The 11,732-nt window shown below is 39.0% G+C and overlaps 1 protein-coding gene across 1 annotated transcript in view; it reads right to left on the bottom strand.

Moving 5' to 3' along the window:
• Positions 1-1,702: 1,702 nt before the first annotated feature.
• The window catches only part of LOC120941711 (cryptic protein-like), a 30,442-nt gene continuing 20,412 nt past the window's right edge, over positions 1,703-11,732 (bottom strand). Inside the window, exons 5-6 of the mRNA XM_040355308.1 lie at positions 6,088-6,200; positions 1,703-2,073 (exon numbers count right to left, since the gene is read on the bottom strand). Of these exons, the coding sequence (XP_040211242.1) occupies positions 1,940-2,073; positions 6,088-6,200 (247 nt within the window). The 3' untranslated portion in view covers positions 1,703-1,939. The remainder of the gene's footprint in view (positions 2,074-6,087; positions 6,201-11,732) is intronic.

Genomic DNA, 11,732 nt, shown 5'->3' with positions numbered 1-11,732 from the left:
CATTTTATTTTAAAAATGCCATTTGTTGATTGTACAAAATGCTGCAAAATTGGGAGAAGGAATATCCTGATTATCCGGAATCTAAAAAAATATACTGTGTATTCCTAGCAGAATAAATATTGGCCTAAATTGATGAAGAAATTCGATTTTTTTTTTCAATTCTTTCATTGGATATGTTTCATAGCAGAAAGTAAAAAAAAAATATATATTTTTTTTAAATTGTCAGGCCCAGATTCTCAAAAGAGATACGACGGCGCATCTCCAGATACGCTGTCGTATCTCTGCCTAGCGCCGTTGTATCTATGCGACTGATTCTTAGAATCATTTACGCATAGATATCCATTAGATCCGACAGGCGTAAGTCTCTTACGCCGTCGGATCTTAACTGCATTTTTTTTTGGCCCGCTAGGTGGCGCTTCCGTCGAAATCCGCGTTGAGTATGCAAATTAGCTATATACGCAAATTTCCTAACGTACGCGCGTCCGACGCAGTAAAGTTACGACGTTTATGTTAGGCTTTTCCCGGCGTAAAGTTTCCCCTAGGTCTATGAGGCGCAGTCAATGTTAAGTATGGGCGTTGTTCCCGCGTCGAAAATTTATAAAATTACGTCGTTTGCGTAAGTCGTCCGTGAATGGTGCTGGACGTAATTTACGTCCACGTCAAAACCAATGACGTCCTTGCGACGTCATTTAGAGCAATGCACGCTGGGATATTTTAGGGACGGCGCATGCACAGTTCGGTCAGCGCTGGGACGCGCTTCATTTAAATGAAACACGCCCCCTACCCGCCGAATTTGAATTCCGCTGGGTGATTTACGCTACGCCGCCGCAACTTTACAGGCAAGTGCTTTGTGGATAAAGCACTTGCCTGAAAAACTTGCGGCGATGTAACGTAAATGAGATACGTTACGCCCGCACAAGTTTGCGCCCATCTATGTGAATCTGGGCCTCAGTTTTTTTCATCTATGGCGCAAACAATAAAAACCACAGAGGTGATCAAATACCACCGAAAGAAAGCTCTATTTGTGGGGGAAAAAAAGGACATCAGCGTCACATGACTGCACAATTGTCAGTTCAAGTAGCGCAGTGCCGTATCGCAAAAAATGACCTGGTCATGAAGGGGGTAAATCTTTCTGAGGGCAAGTGGTTTAAACAAAACTTTTGGCTATGAATTGTAAAAGATTAAAAACCTTTAAAAAAAAATATTATTTAGTTACTTATATAGCTCTGTCAATTTACACAGAGCTTTACATATACATTGTACATTCACATCGATCCCTACTCTCTAAAAGCTTACAATCTAAGGTCCCCAACTCACATTCATGTACTAAAACATCAGGAGCAATGTGAAATTAGCAGGTTTTCATTGGCCCTAAAAAAAAATCTTGTTAACATTAGAAGCAATTTTTGTTTTTTATTGACGCATCAGGAAAGTTTACACAATTCATACAAGTGACAAAGGCACACGTCTAGTTCACACAAAGGTCAGAGGACCTGGTGTCCCTGGTTTTTGTCAAGTTGTTCTGTACACGTGTGAGAAACAAAGGTTTTTTCAAAGTTCACCAAACAACTTTTAACCAAAGACACTGTGCTAAATATGATCCCTAAAGCCATATACAGTAATTCAACCATATTTTTTCATAGTGCACATTAAGATTTAAGAGAAAAATTTAGGACACACATAAAGAAGACATTCACCAAAATATATCTCAAGTTTTATTCAAATATATAAGAGTGCTATTCAACCATGTTATACATCATTAAATTAAATACATAATGAATAAATTATTTGTTAAATATTTCTTCCACAGGAAGTGTAAATAATATTTTAGTGTGCATGCAGTATACTGAATCTAAAGAATGATTCAGATCAACCAAAACAGATTGCACATTTTTAGTACAATTTTTTGTTTGTACATTTGTTTTCACATAACCAAGCACTAGGTTAGTAAATTATTTCCGAATAACATGAAAATAAGAAAATAACAAGAAAATAAAAATAACACATGTGCTCTTGAATGTAATATTGCTCCATTAGAATGTAATTCTAACCAAATGTCATCATCTTCAGGATCTGAAAAAAAAAAAAAAAGTTTTTCAATACTACTCAGCTCTTTTACTTTTACATCATTATGGAGTTGTTGAGAAATCCCAGATACCTATGTAAGCAGATACCAAACTAAATGTGTATTTTTTAGTTAAAAGCAACATTGTTAAGTACTTGATAATGCTTATCTGCTATTTTTTGCTACTCAACCTAGAGTAAATGTTACAGAGATAAACAGTGATAACAGAGTATTCCAAATGACTTACAAAATGTAAGATACATTACAAAATGTGTACCAAACCTGCATATTTTTATGGCCATGAAAATAAATGTATCCTAAAATATACTACCCCTGAAAACCATACTTTATTTATGTGATATTTTTATTTTTTCATTAGCAAACAATTTTATTTCATGGCAATATCTAAAACTGGTTCTATGCATAGGGATCGGTAATCATATACTTCAAGGTTTTCAAAATCAAGTCGATTAAAAAATATTGTATTTGAATAGTATGTATTTTTATTTTCAACCAGCAGCTCTAGAAAAAAAGGTGCTCAAGCTAAAAATTAAAGACCCTACCCAAGCTAAAAGGGATTTCTCATAAGTGTCATTGGGCAGAAAGACCAAGACAGTAATAGTGACCTGAAACAGGTTCCAACCCTTTCTCTTTTTACTTATAATGTATCTAAAAATACACAAAAACACTAGACATGTGCACACTGAAATATTTTGTTTCGGAATTTGGTTTTCGTCCAAAAAATGTATTAAGTTACTCCCGAAATTAGTTTTTATTAATTTTGTTTTTCGTTAGAAATTGCATTCGTCCATTAAGGTAGAATTTGTCATTGAAGGTTTATGGTGTCTGTCGAATGTTCAAAGAAGAATCGACAGGGGTAGCAAAACTGTACGACGCTGCGATCGTAAATTTCCAGTCGAATGTTCCGCCTACAAGATAGGTATAGTAGAGTTCTAATGTTGTATGACTAGTAATAATTATATTTATTAATTATTATTACTACTAGTCAACCAACATTAGAATTTTTCTATAGCCTATGGGCCGGACATTTGACCAGAAATGTATGATTGCGGCGTCGTACAGTTTAGCTGCTCCATTGAATCTTCTTAGATCTTTCGACAGACACCATAAGCCTTCAATGACATATTTGACGTTTGCACGTTTTTCGATGCTTTGTTGAAACTTCGTCGTTCAGGTTGAATTGTCAAGTTAGTTCTAGCTATTTTACTGCACCTGCTCTTTGGTTACAATCAGTCAATAACATTCATCATCATCATTATTTTTATTTTACTTCCCCCACCCAATTCCAGCAGCGATCTTTTCTCTCTAGAATGTCAAATCTTTTCTCTCTATGTAGAATAATCTTGGACTAATAGAGTTAAGGTTAGGCACATTGGACCACAGGTTCGATAGACACAGATTGTTATTGTCAGTGTCATGTTGAATCTCCTATGTCGAACTGCTGTTGGAACGAAAACGAAAATAAAGCATTTGTTTATGTCGGATCTTTCGGTTTTCGTATTCTGCGCATTTGTTTTCGTTTGTTAAAACGATAACGAAAATAAACAGTCTTTAGATGTGGCTAAGTAATTTTTCTGTAATTTAAAAAAGATTTGTTGATGCTGAAAGACATGTCCTTGTCACTTTCGTCTGAAACAATGAGGAGAGGGGGGAGTGTTTGTATTCCAAATCAATAGTGCAGCCCAGGATTACAATAATGTCTCTCTCCATAGATACAGTACAATGAGTAAGATACGTCCACCTAGACAGGAAACATGTTACTGGCAGGATCATCATGCCAAAATAAAGGAATAGATTCCCAAAGAAATCAAAAAACGTAAGCACACGATAGGTTAAACCTATGAAAACGGTCTGATGGACCGTTTTATCAGTCCAAACCGATCGTGTGTAGGCCCCATAGGTTATTTAACCTTAGGTTAAAAAAATGAGAGCTTGCTTTAAAATTTAACCTATGGATTGGTAACCGATAGGTCAAAACCGATCGTTAGTATGCTAAAGCATCGGTTAAAAACCCGCGCATGCTCAGAATCAAGTCGACGCATGCTTGGAAGCATTGAACTATTTTTTTTTCAGCACGTCGTTGTGTTTTACGTCACCGCGTTCTGACACGATCGTTTTTTTAACTGATGGTGTGTACGCACGATGGCCCATCAGTCGGCTTCATCGGTTAACCTAGGACAACTTTCCTTCAGACCGTTTTCATCGGATGGACTGATCGTGTGTACGAGGCTTTATGTTGCACCACATGTAGTTTTTTTGTTTGTTTTTTAGGGTGGAGGAGGTTGCATTTTTCAGCAGTTCTCTTTTACAGTCTGTGTACCCACTGGAGATCTTTTCCTTTTTCTGCCCTGATAGAAAGTTAGGAGAAATATTTCCAAAAAAAAGGATTTGAACCCTTTCCCACGCTGTCCAAATCTTTAAAAAAAAGGTTTTATCTGCACACCTGCAGGCAAATAGCTTCTTCTGTATCCTATTTTAAAATGCTCTGTCATTCCTAGGTCTTGAGTGCATGTTAAATGTTTATTTGTAAGAAAAATAAACAAAAATCCATATACAAAAAAGACAAAACCCATCACAGTTTCCATTCAATTACAGATAATCCAGTTAATCTGTTCCGGTCACCATAAATGGCACAATCTTGCTCCTTTTTTTATAACCTTCCTGTCTCGGCCAAAAATGTGCCCATTTAGAGCCACCCCAGGGGGTACAGACAAGTGCTAAAAGTTTCCAGAGATTCTTTTATAGCGCATCATTTTTTTTTTTTTTTTGGGGGAAAATCTCCATGTTACTTGGCTCATCTCATGGGAGAAGAGTCAAAGGAAAAACAGTAGTAAATGAAGGTACTACATAGAATAAGTAGATGACTCCTCAAATGTCATTGCCTGGGAAACATTTGCCTGTATCTGCTCATCTTAACTGTACTGGCTTGTGTGCACAAGAATCCTGGCTATCGTTTTAGATATACAGTGCCTCGAAAAAGTATTCATATTCCTTGAAAATGTCCAAGTTTTTTCATGTTACAACCAAAAACATACATATATTTTTTTGGGATTTTATGTGATAGACCAACACAAACCACCCTTTGCTGCAATTACAGCTGCAAGTTTTTTTGGGTATGTCTCTACCAGCTTTGCACATCTAGGAGAGTAAAACTTCTGCCCGTTCTTTGCAAAATAGCTCAAGCCCTGTCAGATTGGATGGAGAGCATCTGTGAACAGCAATTTTCAAGTCTTGCACAGATTGACAATGGGATTTAGGTCTGGGCTTTGACAGGGCCATTTTAACACATGAATATGCTTTGATCTAAACCAGGGTTCTCCAAACTTTTTAAACAAAGGGCCAGTTTATTGCCCTTCAGACTTTAGGGGGCCGAACTGTGGCTAGTGGGAGTGGAAATTTGTTCTGCCATCAGTGAGAGGAAACAGCATCACATTTGGTATTAAAGCGGAGTTCCACCCAAAAATTGAACTTATGCTTTAAGTACTTGTGTCACTGAGGGCTTCACAGAACAGTTGTATTTATACTGAGTCTAAATTACACACAGGTGGATTTTTACTAATCAGATGACTTCTGACGGCAATTGGTTCCACTAGATTTTAGTTTGTGGTATCAGAGTAAAGGTGACTGATTACAAATGCACGCCACACTTTTCAGATATTATTTGTAAAAAAAAAAAAATGAAAACCATTTGACATTTTCCCTCCACTTCACAATTATGTGCCACTGTGTTGGTCCATCACATAACATCTCAATAAAATACATTTACCTTTTTGGTTGTGACATGAAAACATTTGGACAATTTCAAGGGGGTATAAATACTTTATCAAGGAACTGTAATTTAATTATAAAGTGATAGATAGCTGGTATTTTGATGGTAAAAAAAATGGTAATAGTTTAGTTATACTCTTCAAGAGTGGATTTTTTTGGGTTAAAAGTTGATGCATTGTTTAACAATTCAGTCATAAACCACACTTGCTTTGCCTTTCTTCTCACAAACTCACCACAATTTGTTTGCCTAAACTCTGCTAAGCAGTGTAGAACGCCATAGGTGCACCGACATAATCTGCAGCCATGTTGAATCCAGTCTCCATGTTTGATTGTGGCAGCACAGTTCCTGGGTAAGAATAAAAAAAATGTTTTTTCATGACAGCTAAAGTTAATTATTATCACAGTAGCCAATGAGACATTTTGAGCTAAAAAGATTTTATTTAATTTTAAAATGTATCAGAGTTATTTAGATTGTTAAACCTTGTATTGCAGTCTCTAAAACATTAAAGGGTAACTCCACTTTTAAAGGGAAAAAAATAGCAAATAAAAAAAAAGTCATATAGCATAAATAATTGTGACACAAGTCATATTGTAATTGAAGATTACATTTCCTTTTCAATCTGCAGCTCTGTATAATTTTCTGTAAAATGCAATGCAGAATAAAATAAATATGTTATATGTTAATTAGTGATTTAACTGCTAGAAGGCAGCACAGTGGTGCAGTGAGTAGCACTTTCGCCTAGCAGCAAAAGGTTCGCTGGTTCGAATCCCAACCACGACACCATCTGCCTGGAGTTTGCATGCTCTCCCTGTGTCTGTGTGGCTTTCCTCCGAGTACTCCGGTTTCCTCCCACACTCCAAAGACATGCTGGTAGGTAAATTGGATCTCGTCCAAAAATTGGCCCAGTATATATGTGTGTATGACTGTGTGTCCCTAGCGTGTCAAGGACCGCACCAGCCAAGCAGATACTGGCTGGAAAAAGCGCCCAGAGGCGATTCAGTTTGCATGCGTTGCACTATACAAGTCATTCATTCAAGCCAATCTAAATAATATTTTTTCTTCTTTGGCACGTAGGGTAAAGTAAGGTGAGTAAGCAGCTAGGGTAAAGTAAGGTGAGTAAGCACCTAGGGCAAAGTAAGGTGAGTAAGCACCTAGGGCAAAGTAAGGCGAGTAAGCACCTAGGTTAAAGTAAGGGGAGTAAGCACCTAGGGTAAAGTAAGGAGAGTAAGCACCTAGGGTAAAGTAAGGGGAGTAAGCACGTAGGGTAAAGTATGGGGAGTAAGCACCTAGGGTAAAGTAAGGTGAGTAAGCACGCTGGGTAAAGTAAGGTGAGTAAGCACGTAGGGCAAAGTAAGATGAGTAAACACGTAGGGCAAAGTAAGGTGAGTAAGCACCTAGGGTAAAGTAAGGTGAGTAAGCACCTAGGGTAAAGTAAGGTGAGTAAGCACCTAGGGTAACGTAAGGTGAGTAGGCACCTAGGGTAAAGTAAGGTGAGTAAGCACCTAGGGTAAAGTAAGGTGAGTAAGCATCTAGGGTAAAGTAAGGTGAGTAATCACCTACATAAAAAAACACAGGTTGCTATCTGCAGGGTATCTGAGTGCCACACGATAAATGCCAATGCCAATGGGCTGTTGGTAAAATGTGTAGCCAAAACATTTTCTTTTCAGTAAGGAAGTTTTAAAACCCCCCATCAGTGTAATGTTTGCCATCTGTGTCATGTTGGGGAGATCTCCAGAGAAACACTAGGAAGTGATACAAAATCTCTACCAAATAAAGAAAATTGAAACAGGTGTCCTTCCCTACTCCATCCATTTTATCCGATTCTAAATGTGTTTTAGTTCTCTCCAGATGCAGCTAGTAGAATCTAAAACGAGATTATAACACATGCCAAAAATATGCATTCAGGTACATACAATATATTGTACTGCTGGCCAATAACCCATGCTCGGTAATGATCTGTCCATGAAAAATATGCTAGTAATTACTGGGAGACACGTGGGTGTAATTCAGGAAGGATAACAAGTATTCGCACAAAATGAAACTTTATATCATTTGATCATAAGACCCTTTTAATTTACCTAAATGAAAGGGAAAAGATTTTCAATGCATATGTGAAGAAAATTATCATATGTAACAGGTGGGCTGGTGACACCTTTGAGTTTAAGTGATTGCTATCCAAAATGCATATAGACAGAACAAAACTAAGCATGCCAATGATGGGCAAATGTGAAGCAATTAAGTCCAGTAAGATAAAAGAATAAATATTTATATATTTTCCAAACAGTGTCCAATTGAACAGACAGTTTGGCTCCATTTAGATCTTATCTTCTTTATCACTGCCAAATATCAATAACAGGATCATTTCTGCACTTTTTACAGTTTCACTGTTTGAGAATGAATGAGCTAGCCTCAGCTACACAAACAGCTCATAGAAGACTTTCAAAGCTTTTAATGTTCATCCTCAAATGCCCTCATTTAAAATAATAAAATATATGACTGGTTCCAAAAACCTTTTAGTATGATGGAAAATCTCTATCACTCTTTATGCTCAACAGCTATCATCAACATGGAACGCTTTAGTAGAGTTAAAGTGTTACCAAACCCACAACAGTAAAATCAGTCTGTATATAGTAAAGCATGCTTGTTATACTCACTGTGGAACCTAAGGGGTTAATCCTCTGCATTGTGTATAAAGGCTGTGTAATCCTGTCTTCTCTTATGCTCCTCCTCCTTAACTAACTCCAACCTATCTCTTGATAGAGCAGAGCATTTAGGAGTCAGGCTGCACACGCTCAGTTTGGTGTGTATTATTCATTTTTTTTTTCTTTTTTTGGGAGGGTGCATGTGATCAGTACAGAGCTAATAAGAACTGTCCAGACAGGAGGTCAGTGTAGAATGAAAACTCCTATTACAAGACTGCTATATACTGCTGATGAAAAAAGGTATTTAGCAGTTTATATTTACTAAAACTATTGCACGGCCATGTTCTCTGTACTGTTGGAGACCAGATATAGTGAATGCTATGCCTGGGTTTAGTAACACTTTAACCACTTACCCCCCGGACCATATTGCTGGTCAAAGACCAGATCACTTTTTGCGATTCGGGACTGCATCGCTTTAACTGACAATTGCGCGGTCGTGCGACGTGGCTCCCAAACAAAATTGGCGTCCTTTTTTTCCCACAAATAGAGCTTTCTTTTGGTGGTATTTGATCACCTCTGTAGCTTTTATTTTTTGCGCTATAAACAAAAATAGAGCGACAATTTTGAAAAAAAATAATATTTTTTACTTTTTGCTGTAATAAATATCCCCCAAAAATATATAAAAAACATTTTTTTTCCTCAGTTTAGGCCGATACGTATTCTTCTACGTATTTTTCATTAAAAAAAATCGCAATAAGCGTTTATTGAATGGTTTGCGCAAAAGTTATAGCGTTTACAAAATAGGGGGTATTTTTATGTCATTATTATTAATATATTTTTTTTTACTAGTAATGGCGGCGATCAGCGATTTTTTTCGGTACTGCGACATTATGGCGGACACTTCGGACACTTTTGACACATTTTTGCGACCAGTGGCATTTTTATAGCGATCAGTGCTATAAAAATGCATTGGATTACTATAAAAATGCCACTGGCAGTGAAGGGGTTAACACTAGGGGGCGGGGAAGGGGTTAAGTATGTTCCCTGGGTGTGTTCTTACTGTGGGGGGGGTGGCCTCACTAGGGGAAACACTGATCCTCTGTTCATACATTGTATGAACAGAGGATCAGCATTTCCCCTGCTGACAGGACCGAGAGCTGTGTGTTTACACACACAGCTCCCGGTCCCCGCTCTGTAACGAGCAATCGCGGGTGCCCGGCGGCGATCGCGCCCGCCGGGCACACGCACGGGAGTCGGGGGCGAGCGGGGGGTGCACACGCTCAGTTTGGTGTGTATTATTCTTTTTTTTTTCTTTTTTTGGGAGGGTGCATGTGATCAGTACAGAGCTAATAAGAACTGTCCAGACAGAAGGTCAGTGTAGAATGAAAACTCCTATTACAAGTCACAAGACTGCTATATACTGCTGATGAAAAAAGGTATTTAGCAGTTTATATTTACTAAAACTATTGCACGGCCATGTTCTCTGTACTGTGGGAGACCAGATATAGTGAATGCTATGCCTGGGTTTAGTAACACTTTAACCACTTACCCCCCGGACCATATTGCTGGTCAAAGACCAGATCACTTTTTGCGATTCGGGACTGCATCGCTTTAACTGACAATTGCGCGGTCGTGCGACGTGGCTCCCAAACAAAATTGGCGTCCTTTTTTTCCCACAAATAGAGCTTTCTTTTGGTGGTATTTGATCACCTCTGTGGCTTTTATTTTTTGCGCTATAAACAAAAATAGAGCGACAATTTTGAAAAAAAATAATATTTTTTACTTTTTGCTGTAATAAATATCCCCCAAAAATATATAAAAAACATTTTTTTTCCTCAGTTTAGGCTGATACGTATTCTTCTACGTATTTTTCATAAAAAAAAATCGCAATAGGCGTTTATTGATTGGTTTGCGCAAAAGTTATAGCGTTTACAAAATAGGGGGTATTTTTATGTCATTATTATTAATATATATTTTTTTACTAGTAATGGCGGCGATCAGCGATTTTTTTCGGTACTGCGACATTATGGCGGACACTTCGGACACTTTTGACACATTTTTGCGACCAGTGGCATTTTTATAGCGATCAGTGCTATAAAAATGCATTGGATTACTATAAAAATGCCACTGGCAGTGAAGGGGTTAACACTAGGGGGCGGGGAAGGGGTTAAGTATGTTCCCTGGGTGTGTTCTTACTGTGGGGGGGGTGGCCTCACTAGGGGAAACACTGATCCTCTGTTCATACATTGTATGAACAGAGGATCAGCATTTCCCCTGCTGACAGGACCACACACACACAGCTCCCGGTCCCCGCTCTGTAACGAGCAATCGCGGGTGCCCGGCGGCGATCGCGCCCGCCGGGCACACGCACGGCAGTCGGGGGCGAGCGGGGGGCGCGCGCGCGCCTCGGGCGGTGCGCACGCGCCCCTAGTGGCCGCTCTAAGAGCCAACGTAGTATGACATGCTCTCGCCCAGGAGAGCCGACCTGCCGCCGTAGAATGACAGCGGCTGTTCGGCAAGTAGTTAAAGTGACACAAAATTAAAAAAATAAATAAATCAGCAGATGGCATCATAGAACGGGAGCTCAGCTGAAAACTAGCTCCAGCGACCACACAGAAACTTCACAAGGGGTACAATCTGACCCTCTAGCGCCCACTACCTTCCTGCCACCATTGGACATTATGTCCAAGTGATTTAAGGACCTCAAACTGCAACAGAGGCTCACAGAATTCTTCACTGCATTGAGCCTGGGTGGCATCGGCAGTTCCCTCTGGGATCCCACGAGGCTCTCTCATGTTCAGTTTTACAGCCACAGCATGCCACAGAGACTGGATATTTCCCATCCTACAGTGGCTAATGGTGAGTCCTCTGAACCAAGCTCTCCCTTACCAGCCCAGTTAGGTCCAGACCCAGGATGGAGACACAAACCCTCTCACAAGAAGTCCAAGCCCTCTTCACGCTGCCCTTCTCAGACACATAGCAGCCAACAGTGATAGATACTTTCCTGCCTCAGATCAGCCCATCCCTGAGGAGACTATGAAGAGTATGCCTCACTAGCTCACAATTTACAAGCACAGGACCAACATATCACACACATAGAATCTAAAATGACAGAGATGTCCACTGCTCATAATAAGCTAGTTGAGGTCTATACAGATCACGCGGACAAGCTTCAACTTATGAAGCTTAAACTTGAAGACCTAGAGGATAGGTTGAGACAAAACAATATAAAGTT

This window comes from Rana temporaria, chromosome 1 (assembly GCF_905171775.1).
Source record: "Rana temporaria chromosome 1, aRanTem1.1, whole genome shotgun sequence".
Lineage (NCBI taxonomy): Eukaryota > Metazoa > Chordata > Amphibia > Anura > Ranidae > Rana > Rana temporaria.
This window is presented reverse-complemented; position numbering and strand designations above follow the sequence as displayed.